The sequence below is a fragment of the Littorina saxatilis genome, linkage group LG14 (assembly GCF_037325665.1).
Source record: "Littorina saxatilis isolate snail1 linkage group LG14, US_GU_Lsax_2.0, whole genome shotgun sequence".
Taxonomy (NCBI): Eukaryota; Metazoa; Mollusca; class Gastropoda; order Littorinimorpha; family Littorinidae; genus Littorina; species Littorina saxatilis.
Window position 1 is genome coordinate 20,986,380 of NC_090258.1, and position 25,805 is coordinate 21,012,184.

A 25,805-nucleotide genomic window follows, 5' to 3' on the forward strand; every position below is an offset into this window, starting at 1 on the left:
CTAAGTTTGCTTCCAAAGTAAGCTCTTTTTTCGTCCCATGCATGCGAAAGTGAGGATGTACTTCCGATGTCGCTCAAAACTTTGGAAGTAGTCGCAAACTACCCTCAGTAATTACTTCCTCGCTTTGCTTCGAAGTAAGCCCTTCTTCCGGCCCATGCATACGAAAGTGAGCCAAGTAGGCCCTACTTCCGATGTCACTAAAAACTTCGGGAGTTGTCGCGTACTTCCCCCATAAGCATACGGGTCCTGGGAAGCAGACGTCGTGCAGAGGATAAGAAGTACATCTTATAGTCTATAGACGAGTGGGTAGGGCGGATGGTGGTGGAAAGAGCGAAGGGAGGGGGAATGTTGATTGTGTGCCCTAGAAGAGATGTCAGCAGTAAGGGTGAATGGTGGTGGTTTAGAGTTGAGGGAGGGGGGGGGATGTTTATATTATAGGCGCATTAGAGAGGAGTGGATGTAGTGTCGCTCTGTCTTGCCTTTCCCGGCTTCTGGCCAGCGTCGGGGTGGAATCTTTTTGATTGAATAGCGCGGTACAGGCAGAAAGAATGTTACGAAAAACACTTGTTTTCTTGAGTAATGGTGTTTTGAAGTACAAGTATAGGTGCAGAGATCTTGATCAGGAAAAATATAACAAAACGCGTGAACCACACCTGCAGACCATTAATGTTAAGCAGGTTCCATGACCATGAAGACTAATTGTCTTCATGTAGAAATTATTGAAATTAGATCCGGCATGAAAACAACACATCATATCTGTGACGCCGGTAGTTTTGTAATCATGCAAAAATACAGTGAAGTAGAACATACAAAAAACACTGATTGCATTCCACCTATGGGTTGATTTATAGGCCAGGGGCGGATCCAGTGGGGGTTTCCGAGGTTTCCGGACCCCTCCACCCCACCCCCCCCCCCCCCTTTGCCTAAAAACAAAATAAGAAAAAAAAAGCGAACAAAATAAAAAGAAGAAATAAATAAATTAGAAAATAAAGAAAAACTGATGGCTCAGATTGCACCAGATTGCTTCATTTCCTTGAGCCAGCCTTTGTCTTCTAACTTATCTAAGTGACGGTTTTGGAAAGTAGTTGTGTAATTTGTTGGCTCATATTGCACCAGATCGGTCAATTGTCCTTGTTTTTATCCAGATTTGTCTTCTTAAATTTACTTATTGGAAGGTGTATAAGGGGAAGTTTCTTTGCTCAGATTGTAGGCCTACCAGATTGCTCCACTTTCCTTGCCTTTATCAACATTTTATGTGACAAGCCCCGGGACCCCCCTAGGAGGTTCGAACGCTTCGCGCCCTCATCAGTCTAAACACTTCGCGTTGTCGAATTGTCCTTAAATTTTTTTTTAAAACCCAACTTAAAAATGATGTGATCCGCCCCTGATAGTGCGAATTCATGGAATTGGGAGCAAATACCGGCAAAATGAACTAGCAAATTAGCAGAACTGTTCTCTTTGTCGTAACTTGACTTACCTGAACATCACTGAACAACAAATGAATACAACCAAAACCAAAAGCATAACAATATGTACAGAGAAAGGTTAGGCACATGACCAAGAATGAAAATGGCATAAGATTTAAATACTGAAAGGCGTAAAACCAAGAGCAGCGGGCGGGCAGGCAGACTGACTGACTGACTGATTGACAAAACACAGTGAAAGAGATAGCGGGACATTTGAGAGATTGTTTCAATCACCATTTATTTGAGAGAATCTTGAGAACAATCAAGGCCAATCGATATATGCATGTTACAAAACTGAACACAATAGATCGCGCAGTGTCGGGAAACCATGCATAGGCCTATGCATCAAATATAAAAACATACAGGGTGACACCCCAGATTTGAAAAGCCGCCACCCTCGCAAATGCTAATAACTTCTACATCTGTGGACCGAATCACTTTAAATGTGGATGACATAAACTTCAGCCTATGCATGACCCTTCCACAAAGTGGCGATTTTGTACTTTAAATGTTCTGACTTTTGTGCAAATTGAAAAAAAGCGCGGTTGTCGAATTCGGCGATCGACTCAACAGAACGAGATTCGATCGATGTGTGCGCGTTTGATTGATTCACCAAACGCGCAGCGCGATCGCGCATCGCGCAGATCGATCAAACGAGCCTAACTGGTTACTTTAACATATATGTACAGATATAAAAGTAAGTGTACAAAGGACCTCATTCATATTCATGCTATGGGGCATGTATGTTGTCACCACGGACTCGGGGAGCTAACTCTTTTCCCCAAAAGGAACACTTCCAATGCGGGTCATTTCCCTTTATCGCATTCTTCGACCTTGACATTGGCAAGACCAGCGGACTGGAAGAGAGGGGGGTATACACCTGTGGGGAATGTGTATCGTTGCACGATCGTTGAGGTAGCTGCTGCGACATCTGAACTCCGCGTTTTATCACCGAAATGGCTACCCCAAAACCAGAAACACCGACTACGTCCAAAAGCAAAGAATCGCCGTCTCACTCTCAGCAGCGAAAAGCAGTGGTGGAAGATACGCTTCTGCTAAACGTTGTCCAGGCTTATTTTAAGAAAGCGGCGGTGGTTTTGGCTGTCTGGGCCACTGGTTACTTCAGGTTTAGTCCGAGCTGGCTACTCCTAGGCCTCGTCGTCTATGTGTGGAAAGAGAGGCACAATGCAGCCAAGAAAAATACAATCGCTATTGCCCAGGCGATCGCACGAGATGAGAAAGGAGTTATCCTTGCTAAAGTGGAGGATTTACCGTCATGGGTCAGTATGTTAATTTTTCTCAGTGCAAAACGGTCAGCTTCGCTTTTAGCACAAGTTGCGATACAGCAGTAGATCTGTCGGGAGGGGTGGGCGTGGTGGTGTTTGGCTGTGCCCAACTTGATGCGTGGGCGATGCTTACTTGAGAATGAGAGGCTCTTTTAAAGTTTAGAAAGTTTCTTATGTTACACTAGTTACGCTGTGGGGTCTATGTCGACCAAAAGAGTGGGATTCCCTGTAGGTGGAGTTCCTGTAGAGGGATTCCCAGTGTATACAGGGAATCCCACAGGTTAGAGTTTTTCAATAAAACTTGCAAACCATACTCGAATTTCTAAGAATTATCACTAAAGATCAAAAAACATAAAATTCTACCGATGTCGCTAAGCATCACATGACTTTCAGCGATATCAGCGAAACACTACTGGAACTAGACCCTGTGGGATTCCCTGTATACAGGAAATCCCCCTACAGGAACTCCACCTACAGGGAATCCCACTCTTTTGGTCGACATAGACCCCATCAGCACTAGTTACAGACCTGTGACAGGATGTATGCATACAAACCTTGGCTTATCCAAATTAACGCTTGCACAGCTAGTGTGTTACAGTAAAATACATTAATAATCTGATCTGTGCATTAACTGATCATACATGTATGCATTTCAAAATGCTGTTTACTTTTCCTGTGGCAGGTGTAAAAGTAATACTAATATATAATACTAATAGTTCCTCAGTCTCATACACAGGGTGACTTAATACACATCTATAAATCTGTTTCAATGTGTTATTGTGACTGTGAGTTTAAGTTAATAGGATTTTTTACACAAATTAGTTAGATATATATATGGCACAGGATGGTGGATTAACACACACATTATGCTATTCTTGAAAACACATGTGTACATGCACACACAAACACGTAATTTATACACCTGCACACACATGCTGACACACACAAACACACTGACACAGTGACAGGCATAATCCCTAGGTAGTGATATTGGCAGAGGGGAACATTGAATTTTTGAAAGCATGCAGATACAGAGCTTCATATACCATCTGTTAATTGTTATGTTAATGAATACGCTAAATTGAGATTAGCAAAGCTGGCAGTTGTCTTGTTCATTATCTGATTAATTTTTACGTGTTCATTTATTTGTTTGCAGTTGCATGTACTAGCAAACTAAATATATATTTCAGTGGTACATGTACATTACAAACTTAGTGGCTGGCACTGGCAGCAAAACCCATACACGTCTATTTGATTCATTGCTAAAATTAAGGGCAAGGTTGTCATTTTGCATTCCAATTCCCGCCATCTGCTTCACTTTCACACACACCGCACGCTCACACACACAAAGAAAAACAGAAACAGCTGAGTGTCTGTTAGCATTACCAGTCAGAGTGGAGGCCCGGGCAGATCTGTCGAGCGTGATGCTTTGTGGATCGTATAATGGAGAAAGTTTAATGGTTCACTGCAGCTGTTACTGTGTTAGGTAATAATGCAGACAGTCATGTGGGCAATGAGTCAGATTTTTCTTCCCTGCAGGCCGCTGGGCTTTGTTACCAACTGATTGCATGGGTGGGATTCTTCCGGTATATTTACCGGAAATCCAGATTCGATTATGGCCTTTTTTTCTTCTCTTTTTTTGTGTGTGGTTCGGTTCAGGATTCATGGCATGCATTTTTCAGACCCACCAATGTAGTTTCACAAGATTCAACTGATTAACCTTCGCCGGTCGTCGTGGGTCCGTGTGGTCCCCAGAAGGGTGCTTAATTGCAAATATCTCTTTAACCAGTTGGAATTTTGTAATAAGCTTTTAAGAATGCCTCAGACACATAAAAAGCTCTTATGTCCTAAAAGAGGATTAAATTACAGCGAGAAGTAATTAAAAAAACAAATGTCAAATTTAGACTACACACGGAAAACATCGTGGGGCCGTGCGGACCCATGTTTCTCAAACTGAAGGAACTTACATAAAGACTTGGGAGAGAAGTCACAAACCTTCAGGTATTGGCTCTAAACATTTTCTACGATCTGTTTAATGTTGGAGTTAATAAACAAGTCGCGTGGAGCGAAATTAATACATAACAACGGCCCCATGACGTCTACAGAAGGGTATTCACGTGTTTTCTTTTTTGAGAAGCTTCAGGTCCACACGGTAATAATTAGATTAATAATTTATTTTAATTACTTCTCGCGGAAATCTAACCACAGCGTCTACGGAAGGGGATGCACGTTTTTGCTTCTTTGGAAAGTATTGGTCTACGGAAGGGTATGCATATTTTTCCTTCTTTGAGAAGCATGGGTCCGCACGGCCCCACGATGTCTTCCGTGTGTAGTCGATAACCTGGTCGGGCGAAGGTTAAGAAAAGTGATTTTGATCATTTTGTTTTGGCAATTTCATACATCAATTTATGCACAAAACTTAATATAAATTTACACTTAGTTTGCAAAAGAAGGTTGTTCAAACTGTGTGCCTATAACTTAATTACTATAACCCCTGCAACAATTAAAAGTAGTACTGTAAACTACCTTGTATACGCCCAGTATCGAGTAAACGCCCACCCCCCCCCATTTTTGATCATTAGAGTTAAGGGAAATAAAAAAAGATTGTTTAAGTCTGCTGTTTTTTAACATTTTGCGCGTGGCAGAGATTTTAGTGTGATAAGATGCCGCAAAGCAACCCAGTGGAGTTTAAACTCTCACCGCTAGAACACCTGGACAACAATTTCAGTTTCAGCTCGACAAACGTGACTTAGGCCCCCCCCCCCAAAATAGTCTGTTTACGGTAACAAAACATAGGCAAAAAAAAATAGGGTCGGTAGGTCGGGATTTTATTTTTATTTTAATTTTTTTTTCTCCAAAAAACAGACATTTTTATTTTTTTTCCCAAATGCCAAAAAAATGTCTAGGGTCGCGCGAAAAAATAGGGTCGGCCGGGATACCGTAAACAGACTTTTTTTTAATTTTTGCCTTATCATTTTACACTTGATTGTGATATTCGTTTATTAGCTTAAAATGCTGATATCGGTTTACAATAGACCTGGATTATAATCTTTTCCAGTAAGCATTATCTTTTGAAGTTATAAGCTTGACAACAAGGCAACAAGATTTCTTTCGTGGTTTGCTTGCAGAATTCCTCGTGTGTGTGTGTGTGCATGCGTGTGTATGTGTCTGTGTATGTGTGTGTGCTTGTATGTGAGACTGAGAGAGAGTGAGAGAGAGGAAAGTTGTGTGCAATACCGCATCCTTTGAACACTTCCATGCCAAGTGACCAAAATATTCTAGCAAAGGAACTGCTCCCGCGCAAAGGGAATATAGTACCTAGTAAACGCCCACCCCCAACTTTTTTTGCAAAATTGGTGCCATGGTGGGCGTATACAAGGTAGTTTACGGTACATGCAATTTATAAAGTCATATTCACACTTAAAAATGAGTGTCACACTCACAAGGAGAAATAGTACCCAAATAAAATAAAGTCAAAAGCAAAGAAATATCTCCTGTTTTTGTCGACAACCTTAATTTTCCCGTTCCTCTTGTTACTCTAGATAGATAAATGTCCATATTGTATTTTACAAGTTGATTATATTGAAAATTTCTTTTTCTGTTGCAGTAAAATTCACCATTTGTGGAAGCATGTTAAAACATTGTTTTACGATCGATATAACATAGCAATTATTTTACAAGCAACAGATGTGCTGATTTGTGTGCGAGATAAGAATGGTTTGACACATGATATGTTTAAGTATCTTACCCATTTAATCTTGATTGGAAACATGTGTATAAGTAAATTTAGATATGGGACACCCCTTGAAATATTATTTATTTTTCAAAGGGACTTAACCCTCAGGGGCCTGGTATAAAACAAGTGTAAGTTTGAATTGAGTGTTTGAAATAATAATATTTAGAGACTGTTATTTACGGGATAGAAATGTATGATCATATACTCCAGGTTTACTACATGTTTGAATTACAATTTAAAAACAAAACAAAAACTGCAGGGAAAATGATGACACAACTGTTAAAGTCAGAGATTGGACAAGCAAATGGAGACTTTTGAATCTATTGGCACGAATAAATAATAATGGTGATAATGAAAATTAAAAACAAAAAATAAACAAAAAATAAATAAAATTAAAAAAAAAATTAAAAAAATTAAAAATGATTATATATATATATATACTAATATAGCTATTCTGATGAACACGTGGGGGAATTCGGGGGCTGTGATTGGATGGTCTCTTCCGATCATCAAAGCATAATGCTACGGAAGTCGGCCATTTTTCTCAATATCCAAAAGCATATTGTCAATAACAAAGACGCATTATTACGGTTCCGGTTTCTTCCACGTGTATAAAGTACACGCATACCTTGCCAGGTTTGTTTATGTGACAAGTCAACAGACGATGCCATTTGCTTTGTGTGTGTTTTTGTTGTTGCTTAATGTACATGACATACATTGCGTGTAAAAACTAAAATCCAGTTCTTTAACAGGCAACATTTAACCGTGCAAATTTCCAGATGCTGCAATCTGAAGCGACCTATCTCTGATTCTAGCAGACGATCTCTCCAATGTTTAACACAAAATCAGCAAACTCTCCTGTCACATAGAACGTCCATTGTATAGTGCAATGTTGAAATGAAGTTACCGGTCTGAAACATTTAGTCGTTTCTTCTGAGACAATCCTTGTTCTCTTATCATCTACAGATTTACCGCAGTCTTCACCACGCGAATTCCCAACAGAAGTCAGACTTTCGAACATACAATCTACGTAGGCAAGCATGATACGTCATGACGTCATATGATTCCTAGCATTTTGACGTAATGTTATTGTTAAACATCCGGTTATCTTGAGTTTTCTCCGTAATACATGTCCGTGGATTTTTCAATGTTCGGTTATTTCCGTGGCTTCATGCGGAAAGGGAACCGTCGTCTGCAATCAACGACATGGACCATTCTGGTACTTGTTGCTGACACAAACATGATTTTAACACAGAATTTAATGTCAGAATAGCTATATAAACGCTATTGTGTTTTCATCGTAGCAATAGGGTCCGATATTTAGACTCGAACAAGTATAATGCGACTCGTCTTCGACTCGTCGGCATTATACTTGTCTTGTCTAAATATCGGGCCCTATTGCTACGCTGAAAACACAATAGCTGTTATCATTTTTGGTATTACTATCATTATTATTGTTAAATTTTTATTTTTATTTTATTTTTTTTAAAGCTGAAATTGAAAGTTATAAGATAAATAAATTGATATTTATTTTGAAGTAATTTCAGATTGTTATATATTTTTTTTAATCTACTTTGATTTTGTTTGTTTTAATTTAAAAAAGTGTGACCATTTGTTTTAAAATTATATAAATGTAAGCCCTAATATCTCATTGAAAAACAAGCTGATTCCCAAAAAGCGAGAGAAAAAAAAAAGGAAAAAAAAAAAATAAATAAGATCTAGAGTTCCTTTTTTGCTTGGTATAGGCCTCTGAGCAGGGCAGAACATAAAACTAAAGTACGCATTGATGTGAAACATGGGGAGGAAGTTAAGTCAGGAGATGTCCACATTGCATAGAACAAGTTTTCTTTTCATGATATAAGTACTTGTCGTTATACATCAGTGCAACGGAAAATCAAACTTGTGCTCAAAGTTCATATATATGGAAAATGGAGTACCACTCAATGTCCTTTTCCGGATAGAAAGGAAATACACTGAGCCAAAGTTGTTTTGATGAGCTACAGTGGAACCCCCCCTTTTAAGACCCCCCAATTTAAGACTCCCTCCATTTTAAGACCCTGTTTTCTCAGACTTTCTGTTCATAACCTCTGTAAATTTACCTCCATTTTAAGATCCCCTCCTTTTTAAGACCTTGTTTTCTCATCTTTTTTGAGGTCTTAAAAGGGGGTTCCACTGTACTGTGTGTGATCGTTTGATGAGGAAGTCATCTGTTAGAAAGTGATAACTTGCACAGTATCATGAGTATATCATCAAGAAAGAAGGAGTACAATCAATCTTTGTGAAAGTGACAAATGAGAAATTGACAGTTATTAAACAACTATTGCGAAATTGACAATGGAAAATACAGAAGCATTAATGACTTTGATAGATCTATAAATTGCTCAAGTCGTTACTCCCCCAGCTCGTTACTCCCCGGCTTGTTACTAACCCTAACCCTAAGGGGGAGTAACGAGCCGGGGGAGTAACGAGCCTGGGGGAGTAACGAGCTGATCTCAGGAAACTGTTGTTAATAATACTTTGATAGGGTTAGTTAGCACCTTCCATGGCCCCTTTTCTGCAATGAATGAGGTACTATAACTTTAGATAATTGAGAGTGGAAACTGCTGTAGCACTATAGCAGAGAGCAAAGCACAAGCATAGAAAAGCAGCAGCATTGCAATCAACAGCAATAACAACCATATACATGTATACCAACAACAATGATCCCTTTTTGTGAGCACATGAATGCATGTAAATGAAAGTGACAGATTTGAACTTGAACATGATATTTTTCTGCTTGCAGGTTTACTTCCCAGATGTGGAGAGAGCGGAATGGGTCAACAAGGTACTGCATTGCTTGCTTCACCGGGCAGCACACAGATCGTCATACACTTGTACAGACACAGACAGACATATGAGTGCACACATACACAGGCTCTAACTGACACTAGAATTTTAAGTCACAGACAAATAGATCGATAAGACATTTTGACGCACGAGCGCACACACACACACAGGCTGCAACATTGAATCAGCTTCAGACAGACAGACATGCAAACACACCTGACTTACACATGCATACACACACACAATGATAATGATAATGAACACACAAATATTAATTGCCCCTTCTCATTAGAGCTCACGGCGATGTACAATAGCAACAGCGTGCACACACACACACAACAGCATGCACACACACACTAAAATACAGTTTGTAAATAATAATACACATACATACACACACACAATGACATTCACATTCACTTAAAGGCTGACATAGTCCTATTTAATTAGTTTAATTACTTCCAGGGCTTTTCCCATCGTTGCAGGGATGTATAAATTAAGCTTCCTGCAAAGGTTTAGGTTTGAAGTCCGTACCAATTACGAGAAATAATTAATTCTTTATTGCATTGTTTAGCAACAGTTCTCCAGGACTTGGGCTATTTTTAGACCGTTGACGTCACTTCGTGACGTTTCGTAAACCAAAGATGGCGTTTGAGACTGTTCTGTTTACATTCGACACTATCAACACCACTTTGCAATACTGAAATAATTTTTTCTGTGTTCGAAAGCTACAGCCAATCGTTATTATATCCCCTTAGGTACAGTTTTATAACATTATTGGCACATGTAAACTGAATATGAATTAATTAATGAACGCTACGAATATGGCAGCCTTTAATATGTGCTGGCACACAAACAAACACACACACACACACACACACACACGGCGATGTACTATAGCAACAGCGTGCACACACAGACGCACACTGTCACACACACACACACTAAAATACTGTTTGTGGATAATACACATACATACACACACACAATGACATTCACATTCACTTAATATGTGCTGGCACACAAACACACACACACACACACACACACACACACACAGATTGATGCAGACACACACACTGACACGCAAATGCCCACACCTAGATTGATACATGCACACACACAGACAGACACAGTCACACATCCACACACCCACACAGACAGGAAAACAGACACACCCAGTTGTAACTGTCTTGTTAGCTCAGATTCCTAAGCAGTACATGCCATATGTACCATGCCACCCGCAATCATATTCCGTCGCGATATAACCTTGAATGGTTGAAAACGACGTAAAACACCAAATAAAGAAAGAAACCCACAATCATATGGTTTGTGCTGAGCCTGAAGTATGTAACAGCTACTTGATAATCTAACTTTATTTCAAAGTACACATGCCTACACAGACACCTTTGACAATGGCAGGTATGGGAGGTTTTACTTTATGAGTGTTGAAGCAGACATAAACTGTAAAAGGGCTGTCTATACAAACACAGAAGACATAAACCAGATGACCTAAAACTACACTATGGTGTTTGTTTGGTTGGCTCTGGTGTGTGAAGTCAATTGTTGATGTATTTAGGGCAAGTGCAGACTTTAAGTTACATTGTACATATATGTCCCCTTCCGTGTTGTTGGACAAAACGTGAGGCAAAGGAAAGTGTGCACCTCATTCAAAAGCAAACAAAACAGACAGGAGAGAGGAAAGGAGAAGAAACACACGAACAAACAAATGCACACTTTCTAACAAATCAGAATACATTGTAGTTTGTACTGTGAACAAAAAGAGCGAAGCAAAACCAGTGTGCTGAAATCGAGCAAAGAAAGTACATGTACTGAGGAATGCAAATGATAAAGTCAGCACACAAAACATCTTTTTCTCTTGGTGTTCCTTTGACGTAATCTGTTAAAAAGAATGACAGTGTCCATTTTCAACATAATTGACACATTTTGAATAACCCCTTATGGAACGGTTTGTGCTTTCGATGGGTACAGTCTCAGCACTACAAAAGTAGACATGATAAACTATGGATTTGCTTGCTATACAAATTAATTTCGTCTGGTAATACTGTATAGAGATTTCAGAATCCCATTTGGTCGGATTCATTCTGATTGCAAAGGTGACTGGTAGTGGTACATTTCTTGCTGAGCTAACTTTTTGAGTACAGTGGAAATTCACCCTCCTTTTAAGACCTCCAAAAATCTGAGAAAATCGGGTCTTAAAAAGGAGGGAGTCTTAAAATGGGGGTAAATTTACAAAGGTAATGAACAGAAAGTCCGAGAAAATCAGGTCTTAAAAAGGAGGGAGTCTTAAAAGGGGGGTTCCACAGTGTCCTGACTGACAGGTTGACATTTACCTCACAGTTATCACTAACACAGAAGGTCCTCCACTTGTTCTGAGGCATTTCCCCTAGGTCAGAAACCTGAAGGCGCCTAATAAACTGTCGTGCTTGGTCGAACCTCCAGGTTAACTAGATTTCTTGTAATGCCTCAGTGAACAATGGTGTAATTCATCTGGTGCCTGTGGTTCTACAAGTGCCTTCTGTAAGCAGATTTCTTCATAAGTCAAGGAATTTACGGCTAGTACCTGAGGCTGCATAAACCTAAACAATACAAGGAGAAATGATCTAAATACAAAATGAGATTTATAAGAGGTTATGTAGATTGAAATTGGTCTCACGACTGAAATTTTTTCTTAGATGACCATTACATTATATGTATAAAAAAGCGTTAACAGTTATTCAGAGTGAAGACGTACTTCTATTTGTCATGGTTTAGTAGTGCTGTTGGTACTGTGAAAAAAACTCCTAAGACGTACACCCTCCAAGCAATGGAGACAAGACTTATGATAACAATATATTTGAAGAGTACAAGACTATGAGCGAAGCCATCATGAATTTTTGATGTAGAGGGTTTATAATTACTGACGCATAATGATAATTTCTACAAATTTCAAGCAAAGACATGCATAGTCAGAGTCTAAGATTAACATGAATAATCGTGGCCTTTGAGTTTCACACTTGTCTTGATCACGCTATACATTTAAATGAAAACTCATTACACCTACAGGTCACAAGTTTAATTAACATCAGATTTTATTCCTGGATCTGCCAAGCTAATTTACATGGGTGGGATTATTCCGGTATATGCCGGAAATCCGGATTCGATTATGGTCTTTTTTTTCCTCTCTCTCTTTTTACATTTAGTCAAGTTTTGACTAAATGTATTAACGTAGAGGGGGGAGTCGAGACGAGGATCATATGGTGTATGTGTGTCTGTGTGTGTGTGTAGAGCGATTCAGACTAAACTACTGGACCGATCTTTATGAAATTTGACATGAGAGTTCCTGGGTATGAAATCCCCGAACTTTTTTTTCATTTTTTTGATAAATGTCTTTGATGACGTCATATCCGGCTTTTCGTGAAAGTTGAGGCGGCACTGTCACGCCCTTATTTTTCAACCAAATTGGTTGAAATTTTGGTCAAGTAATCTTCGACGAAGCCCGGACTTCGGTATTGCATTTCAGCTTGGTGGCTTAAAAATTAATTAATGACTTTGGTCATTAAAACTCTGAAAATTGTAAAAAAAAAAAAAAGTTTTATAAAACGATCCAAATTTATGTTCATCTTATTCTTCATCATTTGCTGATTCCAAAAACATATAAATATGTTATATTTGGATTAAAAACAAGCTCTGAAAATTAAAAATATAAAAATTATTATCAAAATTAAATTGTCCTAATCAATTTAAAAACACTTTCATCTTATTCCTTATCGGTTCCTGATTCCAAAAACATATAGATATGCTATGTTTGGATTAAAAACACGCTCAGAAAGTTAAAACGAAGAGAGGTACAGAAAAGCGTGCTATCCTTCTCAGCGCAACTACTACCCCGCTCTTCTTGTCAATTTCACTGCCTTTGCCGTGAGCGGTGGACTGACGATGCTACGAGTATACGGTCTTGCTGCGTAGCATTGCGTTCAGTTTCATTCTGTGAGTTCGACAGCTACTTGACTAAATGTTGTATTTTCGCCTAACGCGACTTGTTTTGTTTTTGGTTTGTTTTTTGGTTTGTGCGGTTCAGGATTCATGACAGTTTTCAGTCCCACCCATGTATTTACATGTATTACTGTCGCTGGTGTGACCTTGATGATACATTGAAATACCAGCAGTTGAAGTGACAACTGGCTGGCCCAATTAAGTTGGTTCTGACGATGATGAATCATTGATGAGATACACTGTGCATTATGTGTACTTTGATCAGTTTTGTAGTGACTTATGTGGCTAATAGACCATGAGTACATTTGGTGAAAATCATTAAACTTGAACAGAAAGGGGCTATATTAACTTTCGTGATTGTTTAGATGTATGAGGTCAAACACATGCAGTTAGAACAGCATCAGTGTTAAATCCCCTTCTCCTACCTGTTCTTACCACGGCAGTCTCATGGCGTTTTGCTGCTTAAAACCTAAACTTGTATGGTAAAGAGAAGAACAAAATGCATACAACTAAAATAACAGTCTCCTGATATTAACAATATCCCACCTGTTTCTGTGAGGCATGTTGTAATTGCAACACAGATTGATGTTCCCCCTAAGCACAGGTGGGGTCCAGGTAAGATTCCAAAGTTATTCCAGGCTAAATTTTGATTCCCTATCTTTCCCATTGGATATTCTTTTTCTGTGCAGGCCTTGCCAGCAGCCAAACCTACCGTTTTCCAGCCAGATAAAATGAAATACTAATTCAGATAGGCTTAGTTTTGCTATAACAATACCCACTTGCTGCATGCTTCTGCCAGTGTCGGCTAGCAGCTGATCAGTGCTTTATCTGAATGATTTCACAGCCTCAGGACACAGTTGTAAACGGCTTGTACAGCATACAGATACTTACTGAATGGTTTGTTGCATATTTTAGGACACAGTTATATGAAGCTAGCTAGCACAGTGCATTTGCAGGCACAGGAATTCTCCACGGATCCGAGGAATTCCGAGAAAAGCTACACATTTCAGAGAGAGAAAAAAAAAAAGAAAAAAATCCTCTTCCAAGAAGAATAAAATCGAGAGAAAAAAATATCGAAAAGACAATTTGTCTGGTATGACCAATGTCCTCCATAAAACCATCCCTTCATTCAGTGAGATTCCGCCTGCGTGAGTCATTTTTGCAAACGGTTCGAAAGAGCCTACAAGTGGCGAACACAAAGCGGCAATCGTTATGTTGAACACAGTTCAGTAGGTTAGTGCCGCCTGAGCTAATGTTACTATTGCACAGTTCGAAAGGGAGCCTGAAAGTGGCGAATTCAAAGCGGGCATATTAATTGAGTTAAAGGATTAAAATGATTGTTGGTTACTGGCAATACAAAACATGTATTAAATTTGGTACGTTTTTTTGCTGTGTAAAATTCATGACACAATGTTTTGCCGTGCAGATGATCGACCAGCTGTGGCCCTACATCGGGGACTATGTGCGCAAGCTGCTGCAGGAGAGCATCGAGCCCCAGATCCGCGCCAGCCTGCCCTCATCCATCGGATCCTTCAGATTCAGCAAGATCGAGCTGGGAGATATTGTATGTACCTGTTCTATGATAGTGACTATACGGTCCAGGATGCATGTATGGGTCTATCAGGGGGAGGTGTTCATGAGAAAGTGCCCAACTGGGTAGGAATCAAGGGTTAGGTTGGATTGGTTGGAACTGATATTTCGTTGAGATTTCAACCAGTTTCAGTCTTTGAGTTTGACCCCGTGCTTGGGTCCTTCCTAGTTGGGAGCCTGAATTCATACAGAATCAGATTCTACGTATGCATTTGATTATTTACATTTTGAATTTGCTGGTACAAAAATGAAGAAAGAAAGAAAGATTCGAGGAGCGACCCGCCCCCTCCCCCCCCTCTCCTCTCAAGACAACAGTAAGACATAAAAACAAGCATACACACAAACAATTACCAAAGGGAATTTGTTCTTCATTTCTGATGTGGAAACTGGCCTCGGTTGTAAAAGCTGACACAGAAGACGATATATTTGCTCCCCTCGGACCTACAAAAAAGCTTGTCGAGCTAGCTGACAACAAGCCAACAAACATCTTATACGATCATGCATGACCAACCAAGGGGTCAACCCAAGGTGGTCGGTGTAGACAGTTGGTCGCTATATCATATGAACAGATGAGTTATGTGGAAAGAAAGGCTGGTCCGGGCTACTTTAAATGGTCGTATAATGGACAGGTGGTCATTATCGAGAGGGTGTCGCCAGGGCAGGTTTTGACTGTACACATCAAATGTGTGCAATGTGAAAGATTTGTGTGTATTATGATATTTTTTATATGTATGCAGTGTTAAACCCCAGTGAACACAAGGAGTCAAACTCCTTCACGTGTGTACTTCATGTTCCTTTCACTTTCAGCCTCCTAGGATTGGTGGTGTGAAGGTGTACACAAGGAGTCAAACTCCTTCACGTGTGTACTTCATGTTCCTTTGACTTTCAGCCTCCTAGGATTGGTGGTGTGAAGGTGTACACAAGGAGTCAAACTCCTTCACGTGTGTACTTCATGTTCCTTTGACTTTCAGCCTCCTAGGATTGGTGGTGTGAAGGTGTACACAAGTAGTCAAACTCCTTCACGTGTGTACTTCATGTTCCTTTGACTTTCAGCCTCCTAGGATTGGTGGTGTGAAGGTGTACACAAGTAGTCAAACTCCTTCATGTGTGTACTTCATGTTCCTTTCACTTTCAGCCTCCTAGGATTGGTGGTGTGAAGGTGTACACAAGTAGTCAAACTCCTTCATGTGTGTACTTCATGTTCCTTTCACTTTCAGCCTCCTAGGATTGGTGGTGTGAAGGTGTACACAAGTAGTCAAACTCCTTCATGTGTGTACTTCATGTTCCTTTCACTTTCAGCCTCCTAGGATTGGTGGTGTGAAGGTGTACACAAGCCAGGTGCGCAGAGATGAGATCTACATGGATCTTGAGATCAAGTAAGTGAAAGGATAGGCATTAGCAGACCTGTGCACATCTACGGTTTCTCCGTAATTTCTCCGATTTTTATATGCAGAATACGGTGCTTCGGATTTTTGATTAAAATTCCGAAATTCCGATGTTTTACTCCAAAAAAAAAAAGGACTATTTTTTCTGTTTTAAGATGTTTTGACCAATCAGTTGGCCGTTGCGCTGAAAAGACATTTTCCGATTTACCGGAAGCACGCGTGTTCCCAGCATTGGGTCTTTGTTCTTAGACTTAGTTCGTCCAGCGTCTGCGTGGCAACTTTACTTGTGATTGAAGTGAAACATGGAAAAGAAAGAAAAAAAAGAGTGCGAGATTCAGATAGTGAAGAGGAGACACCAGCTCTGTCACCAAAGAAGAAGAAAACGGCACAACAGTGCTGGAAGTCCAGTTATTCTCAAGACAACCTGGAGATCGTAAAATTGTGTGCTTTGTGAGCAGAATAATGCCTTGAACTGTCGTTACAGCTTACTACTGAAACATTTTAAAAACTACTGAAATTTGGTTGGTTTACTACTGATGAGCGTTTTGAGTGTGCACAGGTCTGCATTAGGATCAGCTGCACAAATTGGAAACCCCCCTATCAAGACCTCCCAAAATCTGAGAACATCGGGTCTTAAAAAGGAGGGAGTTCTGTGACATGGGGATATATTGAGAGAGACTGTGGACAAAAAATCCTAAAAAGCAGGGCGAAGCTTTATACAAAAGAAGGGGGGGGGGGGGAGGGGAGGGACGGGAGTTCTCTTTACTTACTGATTGGTGAATGCCTTTTGTTGTTAGTCCCTGTCCAAAGTCGTCAAACTGTTCTTGAAAAGTTGAAAACTTGTAAAAGTAAAAGCCAAAAATATTGTTCAGGGTTAAATGTGAACAATGAAGTGCAAGTATGTAAAATCACTTTTGTATGAGAAGCAAATGTCAATGTTTTCAGAAGAAAAGCACCCATCTTGTCATCGGTTGGCCTAGTGGTAAGGCGTCCGCCCCGTGATCGGGAGGTCGTGGGTTCGAACCCCGGCCGGGTCATACCTAAGACTTTAAAATTGGCAATCTAGTGGCTGCTCCGCCTGGCGTCTGGCATTATGGGGTTAGTGCTAGGACTGGTTGGTCCGGTGTCAGAATAATGTGACTGGGTGAGACATGAAGCCTGTGCTGCGACTTCTGTCTTGTGTGTGGCGCACGTTAAATGTCAAAGCAGCACCGCCCTGATATGGCCCTTCGTGGTCAGCTGGGCGTTAAGCAAACAAACAAACAAACAAACCCATCTTGTCATGGATTAGACCGACCTGTTTTGGGTAGGTAAGTGCATTCACTGATTCAGTGTTTTTGTGTGTGCTAAGCTTGCAGAGTAAGAACTGTTTTTTCTTTCTGTTTCAGTTATGCCAGCGACTGTAACATTTCAGTTCAAGTGAAAGGCATGAACTTTGGCATCAAAAATTTCATAGTACGTATGGATTCTGTGGAAAATGTCTTGTTTTTCACTATACAACTTACAAGACACATTGTTTTGTCAAATAAGCTTGATCTTTCATATTTTCTGTGAGCTGTTTACTCGAGTGTGCTTATCACAGGAAAGTTGTTTATGTTTGTATTGGGGAAGGGGTGCTGTATATGTGTGTGTTTGTGTGTGTGTGTGTGTGTGCGTTAGAAGAGCGGGGGCTGTATTAGATGTGTGTTTGGGAGAAAGAATAACGTAAAAGAATTTTAAACAAGTCACGTAAGGTGAAATTACAACATTTAGTCAAGCTGTCGAACTAACAGAATGAAACTGAACTCACTGCATTTTTACAGCAAGAGTGTATACTCATAGCATCGTCAGTCCACCGCTCGATGCAAAGGCAGTGAAATTGACAAGAAGAGCGGGGTAGTAGTTGCGCTGAGAAGGATAGCACGCTTTTCTTTATCTCTATTCTTTTTAACTTTCTGAGCGTGTTTTTAATTCAAACATATCACATCTATATGTTTTTGGAATCAGGAACCCACAAAGAATAAGATGAAATTGTTTTTAAATCGATTTCGGAAATTTTATTTTAATAATAATTTTTATATTTTTAATTTTCAGACCTTGTTTTTAATCCAAATATAACATATTTATATGTTTTTAGAATCAGAAAATGATGAAGAATAAGATGAACGTAAATTTGGATCGTTTTAAAACCAAATTATTTTTTTTACAATTTTCAGATTTTTAATGACCAAAGTCATTAATTAATTTTTAAGCCACCAAGCTGAAATGCAATACCGAAGTCCGGCCTTCGTCGACGATTGCTTGGCCAAAATTTCAATCAATTTGATTGAAAAATGAGGGTGTGACAGTGCCGCCTCAACTTTTACAAAAAGCCGGATATGATGTCATCAAAGGTATTTATCGAAAAAAAGAAAAAAACGTCCGGGGATATCATTCCCAGGAACTCTCATGTAAAATTTCATAAAGATCGGTCCAGTAGTTTGGTCTGAATCGCTCTACACACACACACACACGCACAGACAGACAGACACACACACACATACACCACGACCCTCGTCTCGATTCCCCCTCTACGTTAAAACATTTAGTCAAAACTTGACTAAATGTAAAAACAAAACAAAAAAAACTTGATATATTGTCCACATCACTTGTCCTTACAGCTGCGAGGAACAATGAGAGTCATCTTCCGGCCGCTGATCAACAAAACACCGCTGATCGGAGGCATGAGCGTCTTCTTCCTCAACAACCCTGTAAGTGGCTTTAGACTTAGTCGACATCTTCAAACATGCTGGCAGATGACGTTGGTTTTGCAAGGCAAACGGTGGGGAGGTGTGTGTGTGTGTGTGTATGTGTGTAACTCTTCTAATAATAATAATAATAATAATGATAATAAATAACTTTTCTATAGAGCGAGTCCAATCAATTGGCTCCAGACGCCATTTTATGATGATAGGTGTTTAAGGCCATCATTTCTTGAAGCCAGAAATTGGGTCATGTACATGTTTTTTGAATGAAGAAAGCAATTCTTACCAAGTGGTATTTACTGCATTTGGACAGTGTTTGCTCGACATGATGACGCCTTCTTGTGAAGACGAGCACATACTAGTAGCACATAGTAGCTCATTGTGTTGATATTGGAGTGTTAAAGGCATATGTACGCGCTCCCGTGTTTACAAAGTGTAGTTTGCCCACAATCGATGTCAAATGCATCATAAGGCCATATAATGACGATATGTCGCAATGCGCGGACCATATACATGCATTACAGCTTGTTCTAGCCTCTGAAAAAGTGAGGATGTCAACAAAGACGCGGAGTTATTTCCCTTGTGTCAACGTTCCCTCTGTTGGCAAATCTATAAATAGGACGATCTAGATCAAAATAAAAATTCAAATATCTCAACATTTAAGGGGTCCTAGACCACAATATTTTGCAGGGAACTTAATTTAGCATGTCTCCAGCTGTTGGTAAAGCAATTAGCGTGTATATTCATCGAGTTAATATGCCTTTAAACATTCTGGTTTTGCCTTCAATGAATAGCAACAACTCTTCCACAGCGCAATTAGCAGTGAGTGGGTGGAGGATAAGATCTGAAATCACTTTTTCCTTCACTGAACAGTAATGTGTCATGTGCCTGTGCTTAGTCGTAATGGTCAGCAACTGACCGCAGGAAAGTGAATTGACAGAAAGACAGACTGACTGACTGCAGGCAGATAAACAGACAGACAGATTGAATGATGCATTGATTGGTTGATTGATTATTGGTTGCTTCCAATCAATTGAATCTTTGTTGGACTTTTTGTGAACATCTTTATTATTTTCTGTGTGTTTCAGTGACTTAGTTTAAGGAAGGATAACAACCCTTTTCTCTGAATTGACAACCATCTCACATACATTCTCTGACTGAAGTTGTTTGCATTTTTTTCAGGAGGTGGACTTTGACCTGACGAGTCTGGCAAATGCTTTTGACCTGCCTGGTCTGAGGTATGGTTATTCTGTCTTGTCAACCATGTGCACATACACTCACAGTCACACATGGGCTTAGCCTTACACACAGACACATACACTGACAGTCACACACATGGGCTTAGCCTTACACACAGACACATACACTCACAGTCACACACATGGGCTTAGCCTTACACACAGACACATACATGGGCTTAGCCTTACACACAGACACATACACTCACAGTCACACACATGGGCTTAGCCTTACACACAGACACACACATGGGCTTAGCCGTACGCACAGACACATACATGGGCTTAGCCGTACACACAGACACACACATGGGCTTAGCCGTACACACAGACACACACATGGGCTTAGCCGTACACACAGACACACATGGGCTTAGCCGTACACACAGTCACACACATGGGCTTAGCTGTACACACAGTCACATACAGGTACAATGGAGCCCCACCTTTTGAGTTTTAGAAATCTGCAAAAAAATAACCAGGTCTTATGAAGGGTCTTAGATAGAGGTACAGACGGGCGCTTAATCGGAAGGTCGAGGGTTCGAATCCCGGCAGCGGCCGCCTGGTGGGTTAAGTGTGGAGATTGTTCCGATCTCCCAGGTCAACTTATGTGCAGACCTGCTAGCGGCTTATCCCCCTTCGTGTGTACACGCAAGCACAAGACCAAGTGCGCACGGAAAAGATCCTGTAATCCATGTCAGAAACACGAAAATACCCAGCATGCTTCCTCCGAAAGCTGCGTATGGCTGCCTTAATGGCGGGGTAAAAACGGTCATACACGTCAAATTCCACTCGTGTAAAAACATGAGTGTACGTGGGAGTTTCAGCCCACGAACGCAGAAGAAGAAGAAGAAGAAGATAGAGGTGAATTTGCAGAGCTTATGAACAGAAAATATGGAAAGGCAAGGTCTTAAAATGGGGGGCTCTAAATTGGTGAGAATCCCCCCCCAATTTGTCATCCTCACCCCCCCCCCCCCCCGCGGGTTAGGGGGAAGAATTTACCCGATGCTCCCCAGCATGTCGTAAGAGGCGACTAACGGATTCTGTTTCTCCTTTTACCCTTGTTAAGTGTTTCCTGTATAGAATATAGTCAATTTTTGTAAAGATTTTTAGTCAAGCAGTATGTAAGAAATGTTAAGTCCTTTGTACTGGAAACTTGCATTCTCCCAGTAAGGTAATATATTGTACTACGTTGCAAGCCCCTGGAGCAAATTTTTGATTGGTGCTTTTGTGAACAAGAAACAATTGACAAGTGGCTCTATCCCATCTCCCCCCTTTCCCCGTCGCGATATAACCTTCGTGGTTGAAAACGACGTTAAACACCAAATAAAGAAAGAAAGAATTGGTGGGTCTTCATAGGGGGGGCTCCACTGTTTACAAAAAAGAGTCAGAATGCAGAGAGGCAAACAGACCGGTAGACAGGCAGGCAGGCGGACACTTTCACACAAGGATGCATGCACATGCAGAGGAGAATAATGTACATTTAAGAGCTGAAAAGTTGGTGAAATCTGGTAAGGATAAACTCCTTTTAAGTTTGAGCATGTTTTGGTGGTACATGTATATTTATATTATTTCAATTTGCCAGCCTTCGGTTTATGGCACTTGAATACATTTTAAAATGAAAGAAATAACTACCAGACCATTTTTTCATGCTCAATTCGGTAAATGATTCATTAATATGTTTGTCTTTTTCATTCAAGCGATATGCTTCACTCCATCGTGCAAGAGCAGATTGCAGCCATTATGGTTCTGCCAAATCGCATCCCTATCCAGATGGCGTCCAACGTTGACGTCAGGAAGCTCAAATATCCACAACCTCAGGTACTTTGTGTGCCCCATTCCGCCTAGTATAGGCACACTGTGCATGTCCATTTGAATGAATACATGCTATTGTGTATCATAAGGACAAGATGGTGATAATCCCAGAATGCTTTGTGAGCATACATGTCAGTATAGGTAGGGAGAGAGGTGGGTAGTGACATCGTGAGAGAGAGAGAGGGAAAAAGGCCCTAGGGAGAGAGAGAGAGAGAGAGAGAGAGAGAGAGAGAGAGAGAGAGAGAGAGAGAGAGATAGAGATAGAGATAGAGATAGAGAGAGCACGAGAGAGAGCGCGCGAGAGAGTGAGAGAGGGGGGAAAAGGCCATAGGGAGAATGGGAGAGATGCACAAGAATTCCTTCTATCTTGAGAAGTTTACATCAAGAAATTATACATGTATAGTGTACTAGATTACATAGGAAGAACATACATACACTACTTGGTTTCATTTTGGCCAGTTCAACACTGAGGAAGCTCGTCTAGTCCTGTCTCGAGGTTAAACTGTACTGTGATTTCAAGTGTGATTCAAAATGTTCAACGTAAGCATGGTAATATGAAACATTACATGTTTGTAGGTCAGACCTGGGAACCCATACGATTTCACCTTATTTTGTACGCATGATTCCCTAGAATAAGCTCAGTATGCTCAGTTGAACAAAAATATGACTAGAAAAATTCCTACACTACTTTTCTTCACAAGCGCATCATCAAGCCAATCCAGTGTTTTGACACATGATTACAGTTATTGTCAATAAACATTGAAAGAAGCATTTGTTTTAAATGTATTGGTAAACTTAATTAACGGTGCGACGGACGCGTGTGAAGCATGTTTCAATCATGGATGTTCAAATTAATGCTGTGTGAAGTACGCTAATTTTTTCTGAAAATACACCAAGTTTGTTTGAGAATACTCCAAGTGCAAGACAGGGGTTCCCAGGTCTGAATCTGATACTGTTATTGTAGAACTGTTGCGACGATAGCCAAAATTGGCCCCTGCATCTCATCAGATCCAGATCCAGAGCCTCAGACTGTATATATATATTTGTTGTGCTGTGATGGGCGTGGTGGTAAGACGTCGGCCTCCTAATCGGGAGGTCATGAGTTCGAATTCCGGTCGCTGCCGCCTGGTGGAGATTTTTCCGATCTCCCAGGTCAACTTATGTGCAGACCTGCTAGTGACTTAACCCCCTTCGTGTGTACACGCAAGCACAAGACCAAGTGCGCACGGAAAAGATCCTGTAATCCATGTCAGAGTTCGGTGGGTTATGGAAACACGAAAATACCCAGCATGCCTACTCAACAAAAGCGGAGTGAAGCTGACTATGCTCTCAGAGTATAGTGTGGGGAACCCAAATGGGCAAACGAGCTCACACGTAACCAGACAATTATGGAACGCTGAAGAAGAAGAAGAAGTTGTGCTGTGTGTTGCAGGGCGTGCTGAGAGTGCATGTGATAGAGGCGAGGGATCTGAAGAAAGCTGATATCGGCCTCACTGGCAAGGGCAAGTCGGACCCCTACACAATCGTAACAGGTCAGTCACGGTGCACTAGCCGTTTTACAAACTGGTACAGTCAAACCCCCCTCCAAACCTCCAAAAATCGGAGAAAATCGGGTCTTAAAAAGGAGGGAGTCTTAAAATGGGGGTAACTTTACAGAGGTTATGAACAGAAAGTCTGAGAAAACAAGGTCTTAAAAAGGAGGGAGTCTTAAAATGGGGGTAATTTTACAGAGGTTATGAACAGAAAGTCTTGAGAAAACAAGGTCTTAAAAAGGAGGGAGTCTTAAAATGGGGGTAATTTTACAGAGGTTTTGAACAGAAAGTCTGAGAAAACAAGGTCTTAAAAAGGAGGGAGTCTTAAAATGGGGGTAATTTTACAGAGGTTATGAACAGAAAGTCTGAGAAAACAAGGTCTTAAAAGGGAGGGGGTCTTAAAAGGGGGGTTCCACTGTACACTATTTCTCTACAGGTACAGCTCTCACAGACAACATGGGGGGCTGGTAGCTCAGTTTGTAGGGTACTCAGGATTTGTGATTCCTCAGGTTCAAAGGTAGGCCGGGATAGACACAGATCAGCTTTATGTGCAGATTGACTAAGAAATGGTATCCCTGTCTCACCCTCTTGTCACCATTGTGGCACGTAAAAAACCTTTGGGCATTCTGCCAAAAGTGCATGTGTTTGATTAAACCATAACATGCATACACCCGGGTGTGTGTGAGCTTACAAAAACATGTGTATGCGCATTAATCTTAGATTCATTTAGTGATCAGGGATGGCCAAATCTCAAAATTGTATCTCGCCAGCCGGGCGAGTAACTTGAAGAAAGTCACTAGCCGGAAATGTCCATGGCCAGGAACATACCACAGTTGATTTGCAGTGCTTATATTACAACCAAAAGGGTCACAATTGACCAGATTTTGTTATAGGTCAGCCGGGCGAGTTGCAAGGCGGTTTGTACTAACCCGGCGACGGGCGCAGTGGCGTGGTGGTAAGACGTCGGCCTCCTAATCGGGAGGTCGTGAGTTCGAATCCCGGTCGCTGCTGCCCGGTGGGTTAAGAGTGGAGATTTTTCTGATCTCCCAGGTCAACTTATGTGCAGACCTGCCAGTGACTTAACCCCCTTCGTGTGTGCACGCAAGCACAAGACCAAGTGCGCACGGAAAAGATCCTGTAATCCATGTCAGAATTCGGTGGGTTATGGAAACATGAAAATACCCAGCATGCCTACTCAACGAAAGCGGAGTGAAGCTGACTATGCTCTCAGAGTATAGTTTGGGGAACCCAAATGGGCAAACGAGCTCACACGTAACCAGAAAATTCTGGAACGCTGAAGAAGAAGAAGAAGAAGTACAGGGTGACACAAAAAAAACAGATCTATCCCACCAAAAGTTTAATATTTTCTGAAATAATCAGCCGATTCTTTTATTTTTTCAGGTGAGCCAAGCTGAAATGATGTTCTAACAGCCCACCAAGTTTGAGCTTCAAGATGTCATGGACAACGGAGCATAAGACATTTATAGTCGAGGCCTATTTTCGGTCGAATTCTATCCAGACTGGTCAGCCGCAGATGTGACCCAGAGTGGTCCCCCTATTCACCGGACTTGAACCCCCCAGATTTTTATCTGTGGGGGTACCTCAAGGACAGGGTATATGGCAACAACCCCCAGACCATCCCTGATCTTAAGGCAGCAATAACAGCAGCTGTAAGAGCGATCCCACATCTGCGGCTGACCAGTCTGGATAGAATTCGACCGAAAATAGGCCTCGACTATAAATGTCTTATGCTCCGTTGTCCATGACATCTTGAAGCTCAAACTTGGTGGGCTGTTAGAACATCATTTCAGCTTGGCTCACCTGAAAAAATAAAAGAATCGGCTGATTATTTCAGAAAATATTAAACTTTTGGTGGGCTCTGTTTTTTTTGTGTCACCCTGTACTAACCCGGCGGATTTTTTACTCGCCCCTGGTGACCGGGCGGACGATTTGGCCATCCCTGGTGATGGTGTGTTTCTTTGAACAGGTAGAAATTCTTGTTTTAAAATGTTTTTCTTTGCCCTGCAGTGGGGGCACAGTCTTTCCAGACACGGGTGATTGACAACACAGTGAGTCCGGTGTGGGATGAGGCCTTTGAGGTGAGTAAAAACATTAAAACATTATTCTTGTTGAGAGCGTTTTCGAACGAGACACACCAATACTCTTGGTTTGATAGAGAGAGAAAGGCAAAACAACAACAAAATCACATCCT

The 25,805-nt window shown here is 40.9% G+C and overlaps 1 protein-coding gene across 8 annotated transcripts in view; it reads left to right on the top strand.

Moving 5' to 3' along the window:
* Positions 1-2,304: 2,304 nt before the first annotated feature.
* The window catches only part of LOC138947333 (extended synaptotagmin-2-like), an 81,072-nt gene continuing 57,571 nt past the window's right edge, over positions 2,305-25,805 (top strand). For all 8 annotated transcript variants that reach the window (XM_070318783.1, XM_070318787.1, XM_070318788.1 and 5 more), the window contains exons 1-10: positions 2,305-2,746; positions 9,271-9,312; positions 14,737-14,874; positions 16,200-16,276; positions 17,674-17,740; positions 18,925-19,014; positions 20,191-20,246; positions 21,947-22,067; positions 23,494-23,593; positions 25,622-25,692. In XM_070318783.1, coding sequence (XP_070174884.1) covers positions 2,423-2,746; positions 9,271-9,312; positions 14,737-14,874; positions 16,200-16,276; positions 17,674-17,740; positions 18,925-19,014; positions 20,191-20,246; positions 21,947-22,067; positions 23,494-23,593; positions 25,622-25,692 — 1,086 coding nt within the window. In that variant the 5' untranslated portion in view covers positions 2,305-2,422. The remainder of the gene's footprint in view (positions 2,747-9,270; positions 9,313-14,736; positions 14,875-16,199; positions 16,277-17,673; positions 17,741-18,924; positions 19,015-20,190; positions 20,247-21,946; positions 22,068-23,493; positions 23,594-25,621; positions 25,693-25,805) is intronic.